General features: G+C 34.2%; 1 protein-coding gene across 1 annotated transcript; it reads right to left on the bottom strand.

Moving 5' to 3' along the window:
- Positions 1-14,674: 14,674 nt before the first annotated feature.
- LOC142357154 (uncharacterized) lies at positions 14,675-24,980 on the bottom strand. Its single transcript, XM_075408834.1, has 2 exons — positions 24,657-24,980; positions 14,675-15,514 (listed from the first exon to the last, which is right to left on the bottom strand). Exons 1-2 carry the CDS (start codon positions 24,892-24,894, stop codon positions 14,898-14,900), a joined length of 855 nt encoding a protein of 284 aa, XP_075264949.1. The 5' UTR covers positions 24,895-24,980; the 3' UTR covers positions 14,675-14,897.
- Positions 24,981-25,394: the final 414 nt, after the last annotated feature.

The following is a 25,394-nucleotide window of genomic DNA, read 5'->3' as shown; positions in this document are numbered from 1 at the left end:
ACTTTTTTTAGCAGTTTTGCGGTCTGTTTTATGGCAAATTTAGACAACGTGAACTAATAACAGTTACAGGAGATAGTCGGACCAAACAAACTCAGCAAACCGCATTAGCCTCTGAAGGTGAAACCAAAAATACTAATGTTAACAATTAGGGCATACTTTAACAAAATTGTTCAAAGGTTCGGTTCAACAAACATTTGCGGAAATTTGAACAAACACAAAGAAACTTAGTCTAATTTAAAAACAAATTTATACATTGGTAATTCTTCAAAGAATACTTAACTAAAAAAATTAACCCATTACCTATTCTATATCCCGCTCGATGAGCTATATCATGCCACCACCCACTCATGTCTTTCTATTGCATCTACATCAATTGGCTATTATTGACTGAAGAAATAAGAGCCTGTTGAGCATAAAATTCCTCGCTCGATTAAGTTGGGGCTGGAACAATAAAGAGAGGTCGAGAGCCCAAGAATGTTTGAGAAAAGTAACTAAACGGAACGGAGATTTTTATTACGGAAGTCTGATTGTGTGACCACGGCTAAAAACTAAAAAGTGAGTTATTATATTAGTGTTTTTAATCATCAAATGCAATGTCAGTCACAATTGACACCAATTTTTACTGTCCAAAAGTTTCTTCACCAATAATATATCTCCGCTAGAAAACTTCAGACAGCCTGTCAAAATTGCTAATTAAATTGTCTTGATACTGAGAAAATTGATTTTTTTCTTTGCTCAATTATTACATGTGCCAAAATGGGTTGGATCGCTTCTCAGAACAATCTACGTGAATTTTTCACCAATATTATGGTTGAACTGAAAAGGAAAAGCCTAGCCAATATTAACAATTGTAGTAAATAGTAGGCTTTTTTCAACCCTCTGAGCGCTTTTGTATGTGTTAATGTAGTTTTGCTGGCGAGAAAGTTTACTTATACAAAAGATTTCCTCATCTGTCGATTAAAACAACAAGGTTCCGCAATGTTCTGCAATATCCCAATCCATTTGACTCCCTCTTCCTTTTAATCCTGCATGTTTTAAAACTAGAAAAAAGAGGGTAAAAGTTAAGTTGAAGTTGTACAACACGATGACTCATAAAATTTTTTACAGAAAAGGTTCTGACTTGACAATTAATTGAAGTTGGATTTTCTCTTTCAGCTAATTCCGGTTTCGAGCTTAGAATTGCGGTACAAAAATCTGATTGGAAATAATCTAAGTCAACGCCATGTACGTTGAATGAATTTGGGAAAACGGAGATCATGGACGTTTATCTGAGACTCACTTACAGGTTCCTTCAAGGAGGCTCAAGTGGGACCAAGACGTAATATGCTTTTTGGTTGACAAAACGATGCAGATCTTTCCCCCGAAAAAATTTTTAATGTACCAAAAAACTGCTTATTTTGGATTCAGGTTGCGGCAAACAGTCAAAGTTTTTGAGATTTTCAACCTTTTATTAGTAAATTGTTATATCTGTGGTCAAAACAAAAAAAGATTTGACATGAAGCTAGCTCTTTTTTAGTAGCTTGGGTTATATCTCTGACATTCGAGCAACACCTATTATACATGTAGAATTTTTTTGAAACGAAAAATCTCAGTAAAACATAACCAAAGTTAATGGCTTTGCTTACATCAATTAAATATCACCTGTTTCTCAGAGTTGAGTTTTTAATTTGTATGAATAAAAAAAATATTTGTGGTGACTTCAACTTTTTGTTGTTCGCATCAATGAGCTATTGAAGGTTTAATGTATCTACAGATAAAATCAAACCTCAGGACTTTTCTTCAAAAGGCAATTTTTTAGCGGAAAAGGCAATTTTCCCAAAAACCAAATCGATTCACTGCGTACGATCAACACTGAGATCCACTTTAAAGGAGTAGCCAGAGATTTCAATAAATTTAAAGAAAACTGCAAAGAGCAACGAGGCTGATCTAAATATTTGCATTAGAGATTTGTCTTTGACACACATGTTGACGCCTGTATAAGATTGAGACTGAAGATAGCCATTTTTTAAGGACAATTTGCATACAAGATAACTATAAAAACTTGTTTTTTGTACTAAAATTTATTATTCAACTGAGGTGGCAGAAAATTCACAGCAATGTTTACAATTTGAAAACAAAGATGCGTGTGAATCAAAAACAATTAACAAACCTTTTTTAACAGAAAATTCATGTCGTGGCAGTGAAATGATGAGAGAACATTAGATGATGAGTTTTTCATACAGAGACGTTCTGCCATAAATTGATGATTTTTTTAAAACAGCCGTTTATAGATAGCGCAAAATCATCCAAAAACAAAAATTCTATTATTTGTTTTAAAAACTGGAGGCAGTGAAAATTTTTCGTTTGTATATTTGGTGGGAAAACGTGCGACTTTTGGAGAAGATTATAAATTTTTCAATAATTAATGGAGTTTTTTTAAAGCAAACAAAACTGTCCTTAAATTTGCAAAATTTCAGATGGGAGACTTATTATCCCCAAAAATTACAATTGAGCCAAAATTTGTGCTACACCTAAAAACTACTCTGAAGTGCCTACCTTGTGATAATCTAAAACAGACACAATTGTTTCCAAAATAATGAAAAATATTAGTCCTTCTATTACAATTCTTAAAAGCTACAATTTGACAGTGACAGAAGTAGAGTTACAAAAAGTGATAGAAAAAAACTGGGGATTAGGACCAATGACAGTTCCCATTTATCTGGAATGACACTCAAATTTGCTGAAGAAGACGCTATTATTTTACGGTCAATTCTTTTGACAAAATGGGCAAATGAGTCGGGTTTGACAAACTTATTTTTTTAGATCAAAGATTGCGTTATGATTCTCTCAAAATTACACCAGCTTGAAAAAAGAGGTCTACTATGTAAATTAGCAACAACTAATGGTTGAATAAAGTTAGTAAACTTTTCTTGAATTGAAAGTATTATACAACAGTACTTAAAATTAAGCGAAATGCGCCCAAACAGTGAAGGAAAACCTAACATTGATTACAAACACCTCCTCTTTCATCTCAACAACTCCTCCAACCGGGAGTTTTACTGGGATTTAAATATTCTGCTCTCGAAGTTCTTTTGAGGTTACCACTTATATCTTTCTACCTCAAATATATAGATGAGCCAAAATTGATGAAACAAAAGATATCAATTGAGTTTGGGCATGAACAATCACCTAGTTGATTAAAACTGTAGCATCAATTAAACCTCGCGCAGTATGGCTTGAAAATGCAACTGACTGGAGAATTAGTTAATCAGTAAACAAGTTAAACTTGTTTTTTCGTTCTTCTGTTCTCATAGCGATTAATTGTGTTTATTAGTCGGAACTAGTTTGGTAGAGGAAAAAAATGTTAGTTTTTCTGAATTTATCTTTAGTTGCAAGGTGAAAACACAAACAACTAAATTTTTGCAACCTTTTCATATATCCGTAATCCATTTCTAAAAAAAAACAAAAATGGTTTCAAAACTATTGCTCAGCTGTGAGAAAAAATATTGAGTAATTTATGCTAGTTTGGTCTCGAAATGCCCATGGCATGGAACTTGTAAGAAATATTCTTTATTTCCATTTTGTCTTTAATCGATAAAATGGAAGACATCTGGTATCTAAAAAAAACAAAAACTTTTTTTCTATTCGTGAAAAGCCAGCATAATAACAGATATTTTCCGAGGCTTGTTCAGGATTCAGCCAATTGCGTTTCACAAGTTCAAGTTTACAGTTTGTTATAGTGTTCAATTTGAGGTCGAAAGATTCATTTTAGAAAAACGGTTCACACAAGCTTATAATGAAGTTTCTAACGAGACGAATGGAACTACAAAACTACAAAAACTTGTTATGGGAATAAAGTTTGCTTATTTAGATAACCCCATTGATTATTTCAACATTTAACATATTTTTATAAGAGTTGCCTACACATCTGAAATTTAACATCCTCTCTTTTTACTAATTACTATAAGAAATTACTATAAGTCCACTGAAATAAACTAGATAGCATAAAAATTGTTGATCCAACCTTAATAGTTAGATCAGAAATTGGTATTAGTTTTACCAGGCGAACAAAGATTAGATAAAATATTTGTTTACATCTAAAACATACTTGCACCAAATTTTGCTATGAAGTTTTTTCTTTCGTGATTTCTATAGTTTATAGTTTATAGTTTAAACATACAATAGAGTTCAAATCGTCATGACCATTCGTTAATTTGGTGCAATCGCTGTTTTGTGCAACTCGCTTCTGGTGACTCAAATTTTCGCCATTCGATCTATGGTTTCTTAAAACTCAAATGAAATTCAAGAAATCTCGTACAATGAAGAGCTCGCTCTTAAAATGAATGCAGAAAAATGTAATGTTGTTAATTGGAAAAAAAATTAGGTTCTATCAAGAATTGAGCACCCCCAGTTTTCTAGGCGTGCAAGTTTTATGCCCACTAAGCTGAGGGCTAAAACAGAACAGATACTAATAGCCTACCTAGCCGAACTCCATTCTCATTGTAAAAGCATTTCGTTGAAGTGAGTATATTACGCTCGTCAACAAAGGCACCCGTACAGGCTTCTGAATGGTTGTTCATATCCCAAATTTCAACCCCTGCGAAGAATTCTCTATTTGGTGCCAGAAATTCTGCATTGTAATCATCACTCAGAACCATTTTGGAAGCAAAAATTAGATAGAAAATTCGAGCAAATGTGGACAAAAGTGTACACATCATTGCGTTTTTATTTAGCTGTTTCGACCAGTTATCTATTTATAATCAAATCGAACTGAGTTCAGTTGCGCTTCGCCTATCAAAATAATTTGAACACAATGCCACAATTATCCCAAGGATAGATTAATAAAATTTAATTGGTTCCTCGAATTGATGTCTCTTCCTAAATGAGACAAGATTGAATTATAGCTCTATTGTGTTTCAATGTTGAACAATTGACGTTAGAAGGGGTGACCTGTGAAGTGTTGAAACATTATTATAAACAGGCATTTCATCGAATCGCTTTTCACGCCACTCTAGACTACGCAAAAATTTGCGTCAAGTTTAAAAAAGGAAGTGACAATAATGATAAATGTTTGTAAATCTAAATTGGATTAATTTTGTTATTGTGTTCAAATTCTATCGATAGGAGAGCCACAACTGTTTTTATTAGTTTGAGTTGATTGCAGACAGATAACTGGTCAAACCAGTGAAATAAAAAGCAAAGATTTGGTCGTAAACAGTTCGTGTGCAACGATAAATTTTGATCGATTCGTGGTGCGTTTAGACTGGTTCCATTTAGAATGCTGTATCGCGGGGCGAATCAGGTTTTTTTACTTTATTACTCTAGTAGTCACATTTGAGAAGTAGGAGTGAACTTAAGAATATAATATCATGATTTCTTGAAGGAACAGGAATTATGAACAGAGTTAAATTTAGAGCGCCAATGCATGAAAGACATATCAAATGAACTTGAAACGTAAAAACTTGCAGACAGAAATCATTTATATGGAGGGAAGATTAAATGGGAAGTTGACTGGTACTAAATATGTAAATATATGCAGAAGATGGCACATGTGTACCACATTATCTCCTCGAAAAGAACAAAAATAAAAATTTGATTGATTTTTGTTCTCATCAATGGGCGTGCAAGATGATTTTAAAAAAAACGTGTACTTGTTACATTCATAATAAAACTTTTCATTGTGGAATGTTCTTGAAAGTTCGAAGTTTTAATCTGAATTCGTTTCTGTCTCCAAAGCAGATCGTACTATTGGGTCAATGCGAGCAATTCTGTGGTGAATAAGCTTGTATTCTTGACGCAATTCTGCGGTGAAACAACTTCAATTTCTAAGTGCGGTTCCGGTGTGGGATTTTGCTCCGCAAGTGTTTGAATTTACGTGTAGGTGTTGTTATGGCTCGGTGTATTGGCGTTTTGTTTTGGGATGGTGGTGGTGGTTGTGAGGGCATAACGGGCATGCGGACTTGAACGGAAAGTTAAAATCACCAGAAGAGACAACGCTAACGTCGTCTATCGGTTGTTCCCGGCTAATCCGTCTTCCGCCTTCCCTTATCTTTAATGATCAATTGCGTGCGTACCAATTTTATCTTCCAGTAGAAAAAAAACTTGATCAGTATTCTTGAAAATTGACTATCCTTAGTTTCAAGGTAAAAACACAAACAAATGAACATTTATCATGTTGGCAAATCAAAAACTACGATAAATAAACGCTAAAAAGTACCAAAGGTGTTTTGATCCCTGAAGAGATATTGTTGGTTTGTGAAACAGTTTGAATCGGTTTTCGACCGAAGTATATTTAACGGAGATGTTGTTGAGAACCCGAGGTTGCTTCGCATTCAGCCAAGTGTACTCTGCTCAGAAGAAATTAGAAAAATGCTCGGAATTGGACAAAGCATTCTAAAAACTGAAAAAAAATCCAATAAAAAAAGAAATTTCTCTTGAGGTGTTGTTACATTCATTCAAACCACTTGCATATAATCGGTTTTGAAAAGCAAAAAAGATCCGCAACCTGTGAGAATTACAACAGATGCATTGTTCAGACAATAAATGTGGCAGCCATGAGCAACTCATTACGTTGAACGTGCAACAGAATGTGTCAAAATTACCATATCAATTGTTTATTTTTCACGAAAGACAGTCTTTACCTAGCCAGAATCTCATGTTTGGAAACGGCTATTATTTGACTGAGGCTAGGTTAAGGAACGAGACACATATAAACTCTTAATTGCTGTTGTCGTGCATTTTAAAAAGTGAAAAAAAGTGTGGCAAGTAAAAAAGTGTGTCTAACTGATAATTGATGCAAAGTGTGGCTTAATGATTTATTTTTTTCTAAATACGTTCAAGCAGGTCCGTCTAGTCAATTTTCCCTGCTAACCTAATCTAAAATTTAAAAATTAAACACCAGATTTAGGTAGAAATTTTGATATAAATTTGTCATTTATTTGCTTGAACCTGAGTTACTCCAGCAAAAATTTTCCACTTATGGCCGCATTTTTCAAAACCTCTGAGTCTGATCAGACATTTTCAAATCATTTCATCTGAGGAGATCTTGGCCTAGCCTTTCCTGATTGGACCATGGCCCAGCTCCTGCTTTTTTATTAGACTACTTATGTTATCATCGCTATTTCAAAGAAATCAATTTTAGTCTGCTCAACGATTGCAACTCTATATGGTCTCTTCAGAGGACAAATCTGGAAAACGGCTGAAACCAGTCGGCTGGGTTATATTGCAATTGAGCTCCCAAGCTTTTTCATCGCCGTTTTAACGTTGTTAGAGGTTCTGTGAGAGCTCTTGCTGTCATGATCAAGGTCTCGCGTCAACACTTTGAAAACTGTCAACACTTTGAAAGCTGCAGAGAAAGGTTTTCTTGCTTACATACAGCAAAAAAAATTCAATGCGAAAAATCTCGAGAAAATTTTAAAACTGAAAATAATTGATAGATGAATCTATTTATATGTAGGATTGGAATAGCCTGCCAGAGAGCATTGAAATGAGGCGAAACCGAGTTGAAATGAAAATCGACACTAAACAAAAAATCTTCCTCTATATAGATGCAGTCCTAAATTTTAAAGAAAACAGCTGAAAAAAAATGAATTGGTTGATGGATTTTATTGAAAAACTGAAATCGGCATAGCTGTCAAAGCACATAAAAGATGCAATAAATCCATTTAATCGGACGCAAAACGAGAAATAGATGAAAACAAGGGCGAAAAAAGAGAGAAAAGAGAGAGAGAGAGAAAAAGAAAGAGAGCAAAAGAGAGAGAGAGAGAGAGTATGCGAGGGAGCGACCATTTAAAAAGTCCTGGTGTAACGTGATGTAGAAGAAAATGGCTTGCTGATAATTAATGCAATCAACTTAACTCTATTTTTGCCTCAATAAGTTAAAGCAAGCCCGTCCAGTCAATTTTTCCCGTTATCGTAAACTAAAAGATAAAAATCAAACAAATTTAGCTATATATTTTGATGTACTGAGATGAAGTCGTCATTTATTTACTTGAACCGGCTGTAGTCCAGCCAAAATTTTCCACGTAAGACTGAATTTCAAAGACCATTGTGTCTGATCTGATTTCTTCAAATTTGTTTCATCTGAACAGATCAAGACCATTCTGATTGGATCTTGTTGCAGCTGTTGCTTTTTTAGCAGACGATTTATGATGTCATCATGGCTCTTCCAAACAAATTAAATTTAGTCGTACTTTACACCACGTTTCCAACTCCATATGGACTCCTCAGAAAACAAACTTGAAACGAGCTATAAAACTAGCCCACTTGGTTATCCTGCAATCGAGCTCTAAAAGCTTTTTGATTCCAGTTTTGACGTTGTTAGAAATTTCGTGAGAGCTCTTGCTGTCATGATCAAGACGACGAAGATATTTGCGTCAAAATTTTTTGAAAGCCTCAGACAAATGTATTCTTACATCAAGGCTCAAAAATATTTCGACTGGAAAAATCTCCAGAAAAAAATTGAAAACCAAAATTGTTACCAAAGTTGAATCTACTTATATGTATGATTGAAAAAGCATGCAGGACAGCATTGAATCGAGGCAAAGTTGATATGGAACTTCTAAATGTGCAAAACACCTATTGATGTTAGCCACACAAACAGACCTCCCCACTTTTGATGCAGTCCTAATTTTTGCTGAAAACAGCTCAAAAAATTGCATTGGTTAACGGATCTGCATGAAAAACTGAAATCAAGATAGCTGTCAAAGCACATAAAAATGCAAAACGTCCGTTTTATCAGAGGCAAAAAAAAGAGATGGAGAGAGAAAGAACTATAAATAAAGAGAGAGAGAGAGAGAGAGAGAGAGAGCGAGGTTGGCAACTTAGAGTCTTTTGAAATTTCAGTGCGAAATTTTATTTAATTTCCACTCCTTCTTGAGAAAAATTTTGTAGCCTAAAAACGATTCATTATAAGTCTACTCCATCCAATGCCAACTATTTTAATCACGATTTAAAGCAGTTTCCGCGACCGACCTCTCAAAACTACAATCTGTTATGTAGATAATCTTTTAATATGAAAAATTGAATGATGAGTGCAAAAGGTTTTCGTTTGCTAAACTATTGAATGAAGCAAAAGAGGTCCATATTTTTGAAACTGGAAAAAAGTTACTAAAATAAATGAAGTAAAGGAAGCGTTAAGAAGTCACTGAATACTACATTTCAGATCCCCTGTAAACCTTCAGGCTTCATTTAAACACTTCACTAATTATTAACTCACTACACGTAAAAATTTGTCTCAGTTGCACCTAAAATTGCCAAACCGTAATAGAAAGACTTTTATTTTCGGCAACAACATTTGATTGAGATCAGAACTCCTACTGTTTCTTTTCTGTGTTCAATATTTGTGAAGTCTTTTGTTTGATTCTCCGGGAACAAAATTTTATCGCTTCTCTGATTCTCGTCAATGAGTTCGAAAGAAACTTGATGTCTGTGCTTGAGTGTCCAATATTGAAATACAGTTTGACGATCAAAGGCAGGAGAAAACCAATTAGCTGCAAAGTCTAGAAAACCACTTCAAAGCATAGTTTAAGGCTGACTCAGCAACAGCTATACCTATGATTTTTTAGACTCTGTCTAGAATGTTTATTTCATTAGTTTTGCTATATTTCAAGTTCACACATTGAAAAGATGTTTTAGTTTTCTTTGGTCCTGTAGAATATATAATTTTGCAAATCAATCAAATGACCAAGCTAAACAAAAATACTTATAAAAACATGAAAGCGCTTGATACAAACAACTTTTTTGTTAGTTAAATTGCGTTTTAAAGCAGCACAAGCTAGAAGTAATTATAGTTTATCAATGCAACTAATCGAATGCTAATTAACAATGAACAAAAGCAACTTCGACTAATCAACAAGATCTATTCAAAGCTAATAGACAAAAAGACGACCCCTTTGTTAAGAAACGGCAAAAAGTCTAAGTAGGGCTAATTACACTTACAGTCACGAAATCCGGGTAGCCTCAATAGCGACGACTCTTGGGTTTTGGTTCCTTAGGTTTATTCAAGGCACCCACGACAAGCATAGAGTGAGCCTCGTTATCCTTGCGCGTTTCAAACCAAGTATAAATTGCGCCATTTTCACACCCCCGGTTATTGCCCGCATAGTAACCCCAAATGCCATTGTCTGCATCGTACTCAATAATATGCACTCCCATGATCTTAGCCAGAGCAAACAAGTCGATAGTTTGGATACCGCGTTCTTTCAGGCTCTGATTAAGATCTATACGCGGAAAGTAGTAACTGTCGTACCACTTCTTAAGGCAACTCTCCCGAGCTACCTCCAACGCGACAACGAGTGCTTCAGAATTATTGATTGACCCTGTAAGTCGTGTACTAATGCAGGCAAGGAAACAATTATAACGGTTAGTCGCGCAATCTTTCACGTCGATCAGTTCCTTCGGCAGATCTATTGAAGGAGCATCTCTGACATTAAAAGGAAGCTTCTCCTTAGGCTCCAAACCTAATGCCCGACAAATTGTTATCCGCTTCTTCTCACTTATTTGCACCATTCGCTTACCCTCGATAGTAACAAGACGTCGATAGGCGCATAGAGTACAAAACGAAGTAAGAGAGCGGCATATATCCCGCAACTTGTAAATGTCGTAACGTCCAGCGGTGAAACCTTCTAATGCTTTTCCTTCACCATGATGGTCAAGAATTACATCGTGATTATGTTTTAAAGTTTCCCATGCCGCTGAGGCAGAAACAACAGTTCTTCCGTTCTTTCGAAGAACGCCATCGGAAAAATGATAGCGTTTCGACTTACGAACGAAAGCGTTCCGTGATAAATTGTCGATACACGTATTAGGAATGGTCTTATTAAGATGGTATTCGAAAATTTGATTCTTTTCAATTGAGTCCATGGATAAACAAAAAGGAACCAAATGAATAATGAAAAGAAAACAATGTTCAGATAAAAAGAAAAGAATAAAGTTTGGTATACAAAAAGTGAATCAAAAACGAGCTGTTTTAAAAGTGTGGTATAAAGAATGGTAGCAAAGCAGAATGAATGAGAATTAGTATCGAGTTTGACAAATTTGACTAAGAACTTAGAGAATTTTTCAAAAAATACAGAATTAACCGAATTCGCTCAGCACCCCCCATTTCCGAGGAGAAAGTCCTATTGACATGAAAATTTGGGAGCGGATAGAAATGATGATTTCAATAGGACCTTATCAGGGGGTATTTTTCGATATGAGAGTTTGAACCCGAGATATTAGCGCCCAAAGTGAGTTAGATCGAAGTAGGAGGAAGTCATAGTTAGCGTCACTGTTATCTCTTAGAAATCACAGGACTTGTAACCCTTAGTACCCTAATTACAAATGAAACATAAAACAGGCTTAAATCGTCTTTCCCGGGTCACTATCCCAGGAAAACTAGGAAAACTCTTAACTCATGAAACTTCTAAACTATTCATTGAAAAATAACCAAAATCGGCGTGAGAGCCCGAAGCAGTATGTCCTTCTGATTGGAGTAGATTTTAGATCCCAGAATGGTGTTAATAAACGTTTTTTCCATGGAAAACCCGAGAACACGGAAGTTAATAATTTTTAATAGTTATGTCGGCAAATTGTACTTTCTAAATAGCACATACAGTTTATATTGGATAGCAAAGTTAAATGAGGATGGTTTGCAGACTCTGCCTACACCATGTATTGCGCTATAGCGAAATTTGGGAAACAATATGACGAAACACTATGGCTCCTGAAACAACGAAAAAATGTCCAATATTGTATGAACGAACGAATTTAGAATATTATGGACTAAAAGATGGAATTTATGGCCTAAGTCAACCCCCGCTCCCTATGTCGACATATATTTCGGATTACTCAGATTTCACAAATGAACTCTTCCATGGGTATTTTCAAGCATGCAGAAGATAAAGAACAATGAAAAAAAGACTCTAAACTACCCACCCCATTCTGAAATTGACAGGCGAGATTTCATGAGGGCATTCATGTCGAAATTAGGATCCTGGTGGAAATTCAGACTACTGTTAGGAATATTTTACGGGTTGACATTTGAAGCAGTTTTAAAGATAGACAAAGGGAATCTAGATATGTTTTTGTTTTGATAAAAGTATATAATTGACGTTTGGCCCAATGAGAAATATGTCGCCATTTAACCCAACTAGAAAATCTCTGTTAGCAGAAAGATAATTATCATTTTTGAAAAAGAAAGGTGGGTACATTGGAACGGAATACTTCGGAATATTCCGGAGAAGTTGGGAAAAGTTCTTAAACGTACCGGTTAAATTGCGACATGCGCAAATATTTCGTTGTTCTAAAAATCATTTAATCTTGCAAATGGTGATCGTAGCATGACGACCTTGATTATTTGTGTGCTCTATCAGATTACTTTTGCTGAATTTGGTATTTGGTAGGGGAGTATGTTCGAACATTGGTTTTTAATTGGTTCAAAAGTCAAGTGATTTGTTTCTACACTACAATAGGGAGGAGCATGTATTATGCAAAGCATTTGACGTTTGGTATTTAGTAGGCGGATTGGTATTTGCGTGAACAAATTTGCATAACTCGTGATATAGGTAGAGGTAGTGCAGCGTGACTTGTTTCGTTTACCAATGAGAGTTGAGTTCATCTTCGGAACAGCGTTCCAAAAGAGCGAAAGTAAAGAAATCAATGCAGCTAGCAATCAACCATCCCCCAAAGAGAGCGAGTAGTAGAACAAAGAGGTGTAATGACAGTAGTTCACACAGGTAACGATTTCTAATGCCACGTGGCAGAAGGCGTTGCATCTAAGTTATTGAGAGTAGAAAGCAAAAACCGCGAGGACAGAGAACGAAGAGAGAGATTACAGAACAATTGGTTCTAGATAGAGAGAACCAAGAGAGAGATTACAGAACAGTTGGTTCTAGTTAGACAGAACGAAGAGAGAGACTACAGAACAGTTGGTTCTAGATAGAGAGAACCAAGAGAGAGATTACAGAACAGTTGGTTCTATATAGAGAGAACGAAGAGAGAGATTACAGAACAGTTGGTTCTAGATAGAGAGAACCAAGAGAGAGATTACAGAACAGTTGGTTCTAGATAGAGAGAACGAAGAGAGAGATTACAGAACAGTTGGTTCTAGATAGAGAGAACCAAGAGAGAGATTACAGAACAGTTGGTTCTATATAGAGAGAACGAAGAGAGAGGATACAGAACAGTTGGTTCTAGATAGAGAAGAAAAAGTTAAAAGTAAGTTTGAGTTTGATTAAATTTTGTCAAGACCAGTTGGACTGTGAGACAATTTGCAATCAACAAATTTGACTTTTAGATTTTGTTAAGACGGAAACGCAGATTTTGAGATAACTTTAAAAATAGGACTGAAATAGTTAGGAACACTTTTCAGAAACGGAAAATACTTTTCAGAAGCTGGGACTTGATTTGATGAAAGTTCATTTTAGAAGTGTGCACCCTTTATTTAGTGTAAATATTTTTTTGAGTTTATGTATCTACATTTTCGATTGATTAATTAATTGCAGTTGACAACATTTCTTGCCGGTTATTGTTACTTTGGCTTGATTACTTATTTTCGACTGTTAATTTATTTAATCAACGGAACTTTTGAACGGCGGCCGAGAGCAACTGAGGACAAAAGACATCAGTTTCAGCAAATAGACGACCCACCGAATAAACCTTTTGAAATTGATAGAGTTTTGGGCGCTAGCCAGTCCTCAGCTAGAAGCCTTCAAACGACAAAATACAAAATTCTACAGGTCCACCTGTCGTACTGTTATTTCATAAAAGTTTGCAATAAACAATATAAAAGAAACAAAGACTCCTAATACTAAAATAATCAAAATATTGATATGAGATTTTATACAAAACCTTCAATGTCCAGTACGCCGCAAAAAGCATACAATCTTGCCGGAAAAAGTACTTTTTGAGTTTTTTGTCAGCTATCATGACAAAAACTTCAACTAACTTGAACTTTTCTTCCGAATTTTTCTTCAAAAAAATTTGCATTACTTGTATGTTAATCTGCCATTAGTAATGTAATGGTTACTTATGCCATTATTTAAAAGTTTGACTTTTGTTCATTTATATCTAACTGAGGGAAAAGCCACAGTGGCATGAGGCGATGAAATTAAGTTACTGTAATCAAGTAATTGTACTTTTGTGGCGTTTCGGTCCATCTAGGTGATCAAAAAACTAATTGAAACTATAAAATGCATACTCCTGCTAGAAAGCCAAGGAACGTTTGCAGATTGCTCAATAAATTTACAGAAGAATGAAGAAAAAATATTTTCCCGCGGAGACAAGTTTAAATAGAAATTGGAGACCCGGATAGCTGAAAACGTTTTGATTGAAGTTCTAAGTCGCGAAAATCAGAAACTGAAACAATTGCGGGCTATTCTTGTCGAAAAATCGTGACTGTCTCTTGCACTGCGAAATGCATTCTGAAAGTTATGTCTTAACGTACTTTCCGATATATCCTTGACAAATTGTGACTAATGAAAAATTTCTACAGTTTTATCCGGAGATAAATACAAGAGAATTTCTATGTAAAATAGTTTGAAATCAATTCGTATGTACAATGGAAATGAGGTTCAAATCTGATTAAAAACATCTTTAAGTTCATTTCAATTATCATGTAATTATTTCAGAGTCATTTTATTTCGCGCCGTGTGCCATTTTTAATCATTTCATGATCTTCTATGTAACGCTACCTTTTCTGTATATAGGGGGTGCATATCGTTCTGGGGGGGGGGGGGTATGAGCACAAACAGAAAAGATCTCCCATTTATAAGGCTTTCGCTGGTAATGAGATCTTTTGGAAAATTTAAATTTTAGTGGATGCGATTTAGCCTCATGAGATAGTATTCCTAGTATATAGGGGGGGGGGGGGGGTTACCTGCATGTTTTATGATTGGTTAGTCCCCCTATTGCTCCCCATTGAGGTTCTAGTCAGCTTTTTATACTAGTAGCATTTTCACAGCACAAATCATTGCGAGTAGTTTAGACGAGAAAACCGCATAAATATTGCTGTAGCTTTTAGCACCTGTATCATCTATAAACTGATTAATCCAATCACGATAAAGCGAAACGTTCACTGCAATACTTTTAGGGCATTCACGAGCTTCACGTTTTGTCACAATTCCTTGTAAACAAATTGGGTTATCCTCCTGGTCGACGTAAAACGCCGGGCTTCCGTTTTCAAATTTGCACCTCCCCTTATTAGGTTGCGGGTCAACCAAACAAATATGCTCTTTCGGGTTCCAAATATCCATGTCTGAACAGTTATCGGATTTCTCTTGAAGTGTTACTTCGAGAAATTGGCCACTATCAAACGATGGCACATCGCAAACTTTAATTCTTTCACTCAAGTCTGAACTATTCATTGGATCGCAAATTTCGATAAACTTTTGATTTTGAGCAATTAGGGTCTGATTCACTCTAATCATGGTTAAACCCTCTGAATATGGAGTCCAGTCATAAGTAGGGTAGTGTGTGTAGTTCGAAGCTGGATAGGAATTGACGAACATTTTGCCATCAGTAAAGTCACCCACGAAGACACTGACGTTTCTAACAGCTGAAATTCAATGTTTTGCTTAATTTTATACATAAAATTGACCTATTTGACGTCGTTGAAATTAACGACCAACAGAAAGACGAGGGAATGTATTAATATTAAGTTTTTTTTCAATTGAAGTTGACTACAATTAACTTAAACTATTTGATGATTATAATAGCAGTTAAATAACTATTGTTCCTGCCCCTCTTGAGACAATTTTGACCGATCGATATATTCATGGTAGAGAGATGTGAGTTGTATCAATAAAAAATCCGTCCAGCGTAGAATATGGAATTGAAACGATTTTTTTGAATTTTATTTTCAAGAACGAGTTATCGTAGTTTATAATTTTTGTGAATATTAGACCGATTTGCGTTATTTTTATTCACATTTTTTGGAATTTTTGTCTAAAATTTCGTCAATTTTGCTTAAAAAAATGAAAAAACTGTCAATATTAGCTTCGTTGATTCTATTTTTAAGAACAAAAAAGCTTTGTTGACTATTTTGATTTGTTTTTTTACTAAAATTCTGGCTAAACATTTCTAAATTCAGCCTTTCTCATAAAAAGTTGCCCAAATAAGCTTCTTTAGTCCACTTTGATTGAGTTTGCCGGAAGCATACACCCAAAAAAACTAACAAAATCTTTATAAACTACAAAGGGAGCTAGCCTTACTTCCACTTCCAATGAGTAGTCTGGAATTAAAATTTGCCGTGTTTTTCGATAACTTTACTCTATGATTATCAAACACGAAGCATTTTTAAAACTCTTTTAACAAACAAATTATCTAGATCTATAACATTCGAAACAAATGAGGGTTCCTAATGGACGAAAAATAGCAAGGCTGGTTTGGGTTCAATCTTGGACGGTTACAATCCAAAAACATTTCGGATTGTAATCAGTCAGTATTTTTTTTAAAAAAAATCTATATTTTATATGTTAATTAAAGAACGGAACAATTCAAATCAAAGCTCACTGTTGATAGCTCCAAATATTATCCTATGCAGTTCCAAAATATTGTATTTAAATTCTTTACTATAAATTTTCTGATCCATCTGATTTTTAAAGATGCTTGATTTTTAAATGAACAGTGGCTTTTTGAAATTTGCCACTAAATTGCTCTTACTTTGGTCAATTTTTGGCTTAGTGTCCGCAAAGCAATAATGCTTCTCCTTCCACTTCATTCTATTGAAAAAAAATAGACAAAAAAAATAAGTTTTTTGGTTGTAAGTGTTGAGCAATGGTTTCCTGTCTTTGATATTACTATATTTCTCAATTTCTTTTTTACTTTTAGGCATTGGCTCATTTCCACGTTTGTTCTCGTTTTGTCAGATTTTCAGGTTTTTTCCGGTTTTCTCACACTATCACAACTTTGACAATTCACATATTACTTTATTGGCGTTCCAAATAGGGCACAATTGATTATATCAAAGTGTAGAAAGGCATAGATTATTGTTTGAACGGCTTCGACGCCCCTTTCTCGAAGAATTTAATTGAGGTTTTTACATTTTTCTTTAACTGTCGCTTTGACCTTTTTTTAATCGTGTTAAATCTCGTGAAAAAGGTCAGTTCTCAATAATTTTTTATGAACAAATAAATGAGCCTATGTTTTGATTTGAGTAGATAGCTGATGGCTTTCATGTCTTTGGAAACAATTGTTTTCAAAAATTAAAGAGAAAACACTTTTTAACTTTGCTTTTTTGTTCGTTTGTCTTTTTGTTACCAAGTCCCGTTAATAACAAGTCATATATGAAATTATTGTTGTCACGGGAAGACGCAAGAGTACCAAATCTAATGTTTTTTAATAGAATTCTTTAAGAGTTTACTTTCTTCGACACGGGTTTTTCGCAAATAAAAATATACTACCAAACTAATTTCTGATTTTGTCCATATTGGACGTTCTATATGCAGACGTAAGACAGATTCGGAATAAATACTGGCTTCAAGCGCTTTTCTGGATGAATAAACGAATCTGCTTAGTTAATTCATTTTGTGGCTAATGGCTTTCATACCTTTGAAAAAAATTGTTTCAAAAAATACAAAAGTGTTGCTGAATTTTGCTTTTTTTTTCTTTTTTGTCTATTTGCTATCTATCCTCATTAATAAGTGGTCCTATATCCAGTTACTGGTGCTCGAGACAGCCTCAACTGAGCATATTTTGATGCGCAAATTATGGCTTTATGGCTTCGACATCGTTTTCTCGCAATTTTTATTTGAATTTTTGTTTGTTGTCTCTATTTGTTGTTCTTTTTGTACCTGCATTAAGAATTGAATTATGACAGGTCAAAAAACCCTCCTGTAGAAGCGTTTGTGATCATAAACATGTTGGATGTTTTCAATTGCCATCTAATCGTTTTCATTACTTTGCATTTGATTGTTTTTTAAATTAAAAGCCATTTTTTAAAATTCGCTCTGTTTTTTTGTTCTTTTTGTCTAATTGTCATAAAACCTTTCATGGAGTGGTCCCATATATTTTCTAGTGAGCTAAAAGTTATTCTGTTTAGTTTCAGTCTTATCCGACGCTATTTTAACCTTGCTAATAATTTTTTTTTAAACGGAAATAAAGTTTTGGATGTAACTAATGTTTGTTGTTATTGTCGTTTGAATTTGTTGTTCTTCTGGACTTGCTTTTCTAATAATGTCTGATCTCCTCGATCTAGTGGGGTATTTTTTAGTCTGCTGATTTATTTGCATTGGAGGCGATCTATTTGTTCGTACAGTTTTTTTTAAAATATACATGAATTTTTCGTGGTTTACTCTCGATTCCTCATTTGGCAGATATTTATGCAAAAAAAATGAATTAGCGGGGTCGGAACTTTATGTGCAAACGCTCTTTACCGATCCTCTTTGTTATTAAATTTAAATTTACTTTACCAGCTAAAACTGGTCAGACTTCTAATCAAAGTGCTTGCTTCAAATCAATATTAAAAATTTTACAACTTCAACTATTACATAATAAATGGGTGTGAGAAACAGGTCATTGAAAAGTGAGAGAAAAGTCTCAAACATAGTTGCCCCATTTTTTACGATCAAAAATCTGCAAAAATTTTCAAAACAAACGTTGAGTTTTTTTCTAATAATGTATATACTTTTTCAATTTGATGTGAATTAATTCACTGCCGTTTTAAACATACATTAGGGAAAAATCGTTGTGACTATTCGTTGTTTTATGCGGTCGCCGTTACTAGAAAAAAAAACAAATTTTGACTGATAATGAAGTTGGATTGTAGAAAATTATAGATTTTTTACAATCTAACTTTAATATCTAACAAAGTTAGACCCAATGTCTTGCATTGCAATACGTTACAATTTGAACGATTCATCGGCTCTTATTCGCGTTTCCCTTACCAAAACAGTGAAATCCCATTGACGGATTTTCTATGATTTAGAAAATCTCAAAAATTTTCCCCTGACAGGTAGTTTAAGATTCAGAGAAAATCAGAGGATTTCCATCGATGGATTTTCAATAATAAAGTGAAAATCAGAGATTTCCCATCCATGGGATTTCTATGACCAAGTGAAATCACATTGATGGACCCTCTAAGACCCAGTGAAATCCCATCAAGGGATTCTCTATGACCCAATTGAATCCCATGATGGACTTTCTATGACCCAGTGAAATCACATCGAGGGATTTTCTATGGCCCAGTGGAATCCTATCGATTGACTTTCTATGACCCAGTGAAATCACATCGAGGGATTTTCTATGGCCCAGTGGAATCCTATCGATTGACTTTCTATGACCCAGTAAAATCCCATCGATGAACTTTCTACAACCCAGTGAAATCCCATCGATGATTTTTCTATTTCCCTGTAAAAATCAGTGAAGTCTGTATATAATAGCAGCAATATTCTGTAAAACATATACATAAATTGTTGTAAACTTCATTAAATTCTTTGCTGCTATAATAAAGTTATTGAAAGGAGCAAAAAATTGTGTATTATCGGCCAAAAATTGAGCTAACTTGTTTAACCAATTAGAAGTACTAATGAAATAAGATTACAAAATTCTCAAGCTGCCATTAAAGTACTTTTAAGAAGTGATTTTTAGTTTTAAAGGAAAATAGGGTTAAAAAAATTAATCGATTGGATAAATAGTTGTAATAAATACCTTATTGTTGACAACACCGACGATTAATTGAAAACAAGTTCCTGTTTTTAAACTTTTCTAACCAAGACAGCTTTTGGGGCTTCTCAGCGTCTCCAAAATTTTGGCGCTCTCTCTCTCTCTCTCTCTCTCTCTCTCTCTCTTCATCTCTATCTCTCTCCCTCTCTCCTTCTCTCTCTCTCTCTCTCTCTCTCTCTCTCTCTCTCTCTCTCTCTGCTTCTCTTTCTCTCTCATTACTTAATCAGAAACTCGTGAAGAAAAAAGTTTTTTAAAAATAAACTATTTTCTGAATTCTAATCTACAACTTTTTTTAAAACAAAAATTACTATTGCAATTTCTTGTCATATTCCTTGCGTTTTGACAGAATTGAAGCAGGCCTTTGAAAAACAGTTAAATTTGTGCTTAAAGTTTCCTAATTTTTATTTAATTTTGGGTTCTGTTCAGTATCGCCCCCAGTGTTTTTATGCGCACCAACTACAATTTATATGTTGTTACATAACCAGTTACTTTGTAAAATAACGCACGCGCGCTTTGGATAAAAGTAAAATGCCAAATAGTATGGAGATAAACAGAAAAGATCCAAAAATGGATTTCATCAATCCTTAGAGATCTCTAACTCTAAATTACCAATTGAACTTTTCTTCGAGAGCAAAAAAAAAATATTTTATGCTTTTTTAGCGGAACGGACGACAAATTTTTCCCAGTTATAATATCAACATCTAAAAGACCTTTAATGACTTGAAATATAAAAGAAAAAAAAGCACCCAAATTTTTTGGTAGCCATTTTTTCTCCATTTTGTGCGACTAGCTACTCAAGACTAATTTTTTCCATTCAAACTAACGGGTCTTAAAATTAACATAACGAGCAATTTACCGGTGACAAATTTTCGAGCAAGTTTACTCGTTTTCATTGCCAGATTGCACTTTTTCTTTGTGAACACATTGTGTGCGTGAAACATACTTTCAAACACTGCAGACGAAAATCACATCGAGGGATTACATCGAGGGATTTTCTATGGCCCAGTGGAATGCTATCGATTGACTTTCTATGACCCAGTAAAATCTAATCGATGAACTTTTTACGACCCAGTGAAATCCCATCGATGATTTTTCTATTTCCCTGTAAAAATCGGTGAAGTCTGTATATAATAGCAGCAATATTCTGTAAAACATATACATAAATTGTTATAAATTTTATTAAATTCTTTGCTGCTATAATAAAGTTATTGAAAGGAGCAAAAAATTGTGTATTATCGGCCAAAAATTGAGCTAACTTGTTTAACCAATTAGAAGTACTAATGAAATAAGATTACAAAATTCTCAAGCTGCCATTAAAGTACTTTTAAGAAGTGATTTTTAGTTTTAAAGAAAAATAGGGTTTAAAAATGAATCTAATGGATAAATAGTTGTAATAAATACCTTATTGTGGACAGCACCGACGATTAATTGAAAACAAGTTCCTGTTTTTAAACTTTTCTAACCAAGACAGCTTTTGGTGCTTCTCAGCGTCTCCAGAATTTTGGCGCGCTCTCTCTCTCTCTCTTCATCTCTATCTCTCTCTCTCTCTCCTTCTCTCTCTCTCTCTCTCTCTCTCTCTGCTTCTCTTTCTCTCTCATTACTTAATCAGAAACTCGTGAAGAAAAATTTTTTTAAAAATAAACTATTTTCTGAATTCTAATCTACAACTTTTTTTAAAACAAAAATTACTATTGCAATTTCTTGTCATATTCCTTGCGTTTTAACAGAATTGAAGCAGGCCTTTGAAAAACAGTTAAATTTGTGCTTAAAGTTTCCTAATTTTTATTTAATTTTGGGTTCTGTTCAGTATCGCCCCCAGTGTTTTTATGCGCACCAACTACAATTTATATGTTGTTACATAACCAGTTACTTTGTAAAATAACGCACGCGCGCTTTGGGTAAAAGTAAAATGCCAAATAGTATGGAGATAAACAGAAAAGATCCAAAAATGAATTTCATCAAACCTTAGAGATCTCTTACTCTATATTACCAATTGAACTTTTCTTCAAAAGCAAAAAAAAATTATTTTATGCTTTTTTAGCGGAACGGACGGCATATTTTTCCCAGTTATAATATCAACATCTAAAAGACCTTTAATGACTTGAAATATAACAGAAAAAAAGCACCCAAATTTTTTGGTAGCCATTTTTTCTCCATTTTGTGCGACTAGCTACTCAAGACTAATTTTTTCCATTCAAACTAACGGGTCCTAAAATTAACATAACGAGCAATTTACCGGCGACAAATTTTCGAGCAAGTTTACTCGTTTTCATTGCCAGATTTCACTTTTTCTTTGTGAACACATTGTGTGCGTGAAACATACTTTCAAACACTGCAGACGAAAATCACATCGAGGGATTACATCGAGGGATTTTCTATGGCCCAGTGGAATGCTATTGATTGACTTTCTATGACCCAGTAAAATCTAATCGATGAACTTTTTACGACCCAGTTAAATCCCATCGATGATTTTTCTATTTCCCTGTAAAAATCGGTGAAGTCTGTATATAATAGCAGCAATATTCTGTAAAACATATACATAAATTGTTATAAATTTTATTAAATTCTTTGCTGCTATAATAAAGTTATTGAAAGGAGCAAAAAATTGTGTATTATCGGCCGAAAATTGAGCTAACTTGTTTAACCAATAGAAGTACTAATGAAATAAGATTACAAAATTCTCAAGCTGCCATTAAAGTACTTTTAAGAAGTGATTTTTAGTTTTAAAGGAAAATAGGGTTAAAAATTGAATAGATTGGATAAATAGTTGTAATAAATACCTTATTGTGGACAGCACCGACGATTAATTGAAAAAAAGTTCCTGTTTTTAAACTTTTCTAACCAAGACAGCTTTTGGTGCTTCTCAGCGTCTCCAAAATTTTGGCGCGCTCTCTCTCTCTCTCTCTCTTCATCTCTATCTCTCTCTCTCTCCTCTCTCTCTCTCTCTCTCTCTCTCTCTCTCTCTCTCTCTCTCTCTCTCTCTCTCTCTCTCTCTCTCTCTCTCTCTGCTTGTCTTTCTCTCTCATTACTTAATCAGAAACGCGTGAAGAAAAAAGTTTTTTTAAAAAAAACTATTTTCTGAATTCTAATCTACAACTTTTTTTAAAACAAAAATCACTTTTGCAATTTCTTGTCATATTCATTGCGTTTTGACAGAATTGAAGCAGGCCTTTGAAAAACAGTTACATTTGTGCTTAAAGTTTCCTAATTTTTATTTAAATTTGGGATCTGTTCAGTATCGCCCCCCGTGTTTTTATGCGCACCAACTACAATTTATATGTTGTTACATAACCAGTTACTTTGTAAAATAACGCACGCGCGCTTTGGGTAAAAGTAAAATGCCAAATAGTATGGAGATAAACAGAAAAGATCCAAAAATGAATTTCATCAAACCTTAGAGATCTCTTACTCTATATTACCAATTGAACTTTTCTTTAAAAGCAAAAAAAAAATATTATTTTATGCTTTTTTGCGGAACGGACGACAAATTTTTCTCAGTTATCATATCAACATCTAAAAGACCTTTAATGACTTGAAATATAAAAGAAAAAAAGCACCCAAATTTTTTGGTAGCCATTTTTTCTCCATTTTGTGCGACTAGCTACTCAAGACTAATTTTTTTCCATTCAAACTCACAGGTCTTAAAATTAACATAACGAGCAATTTACCGGTGACAAATTTTCGAGCCAGTTTACTCGTTTTCATTGCCAGATTTCACTTTTTCTTTGTGAATACATTGTGTGCGTGAAACATACTTTCAAACACTGTAGACGAAAACGCGGTTCTTTATTTGTAAATTCTTGTCAGTGTTTTTCACTTTTTAAAGTGGAAGTTTAAAAGTGAAAACTGTTTTTAAACCGAAAAAAGGTTTGATGGAAGCGCGTTTGGGAAACAATTGTGGGCAGATTAATTAAAGTATGATCCCTCATCTTAGTAATCTTGAAACATTAAGTTGTAACATTGAGTGGCAAAGAATTAAAATTTTGTGAAATGCCCTTACCTATTTTTCATTTTAAGGCTCTTAAATGTTTTGTAAAAACCACGTTCACAAAATTTGAGCGCTTTTGGCAATTAACGGTAGTCGGTGCCCGAAGGTACCAGCCACTTTCTTTGGAAGTATTTTGAGTTCGGTACCGGTATATGCTCGTAATGAAATGAAACTCAACAATTCTCTTATAAATTACTGCAGTAACGCGTCTAGTCTTAAAATGGTTATCGTTAAAAATGGTTGGCTTATTTTGAAAAGTTAAGTTACGTTGAAAGATGGGTACAAGGACGATTGAACATATAGTAGGATACTGGTCGAACTGAAAAATTTTTTATCTTATTTAATATTTTCTGTTGAAATTTTTTGTGTAACATAATAATCACTTTAATTTTCTGTCAATGAATACACTAACTTGTAGTTTTTGAGTTGAAAAGTTTTTCAGAGAACATCAAGAAATTCCTTTTTGGTCAAAAGATTTGATTAAATTTTTGCGTGTAAAATGATATCAATGAAACTCGTTTTTTTTTCTCCATATCAAGTGATCTCTGCCTTGTTAGTTTTATTTTAAACAACCAGCAAAAGCATTAAAAGTTATGGTTAAGAATATTATAACCAATTAGTTGACGAAACTATAAACAATGCTTACTATGCCATTACGATATGTGCACAATAAGTTACATACTTGTATATGAGAAAAGCGACCTCAAATTCGGGAGACTAAGAATAGGTATGGACTAAGCAAACTTTCAAAAAGTGAGAATGAAACTATACCTTATTTTTGTCGTGACAGACAGCTTCAAGCGTCTTGACAAACATTTGCAATGTTCCGTTGGCATAGAGTACAAATTTTATATAATCAGTTCTTGGTCTGATCTAAAAAGTTATAGCAATAGCCAGATCTATTCTGTCCCCCCCCCCCCTCAGTTATAAATGATGTGTAGTTATACAGCAAATTACCATGTAAAATTATAACATGTGCGCCTAGGGGCCCACAAGTATTATTCCTACTACACTGGGGGTCGAGACAGAACAGATCCCGAGAGCCTACCTAGTTCTTCGCCATTCTCATCGAAGAAGCATTGCGTTAAAGTGAGTACATTATACTTGTCAACAAAAGCACCCGCACAGACTTCTGAATTGTTATTCATATCCCAAATTCCAATTATGGAGTAGAATTCTCTAGTCGGCGCCAGAAAAGCATCTGTATAATCATCACTAAGAGCTGTTGTGCAAGGAAAAATTAGTTCATTCATTAGAACTAATATGGGGAAAAGTTTATAGATCATTGCGTTTTTATTTCGTAAATTCGACCAGTTATGTATTTATAATCAAATCAAACTTAGTTAAAAATCAATTGCTGCTCGCCTATTGATAGAATTTGAACACAATGCCGCAATTAATCCAAGGATAGAGTAATAAAATTTTATTGGTTCTTAGAATTCATGTCTTTCTAAATGTGACAAGATTGAATAATAGCTCTATTGTGTTTTAATGTTGAACAATTGCGTGAGAAGGGGCGACGCGTGAAGTGTTGAAACAATATGATAAACAGTCAGTTCTTCGAATCACTTTTCGCACAACACTAGACTACAAAAGTTTGCGTCGGTCAAGAATAAAAAGGCATTGAGCCTAATGATAAATGTTTATTAATCTAACTTGGATTAATTATGTTATTGTGTTCAAATTCCATCGATAGGCGAGCCATAACTGTTTCTTTTATCAGTTTGAAGTTGATTGAACACAGATAACTGGTCGAACCAGTAAAACAGAAAAGCAAAAATTTGAA

Source organism: Convolutriloba macropyga, unplaced genomic scaffold (genome assembly GCF_964194025.1).
Source record: "Convolutriloba macropyga unplaced genomic scaffold, txConMacr16.3 SCAFFOLD_685, whole genome shotgun sequence".
In the NCBI taxonomy this organism is placed as follows: Eukaryota; Metazoa; Xenacoelomorpha; order Acoela; family Convolutidae; genus Convolutriloba; species Convolutriloba macropyga.
This window is presented reverse-complemented; position numbering and strand designations above follow the sequence as displayed.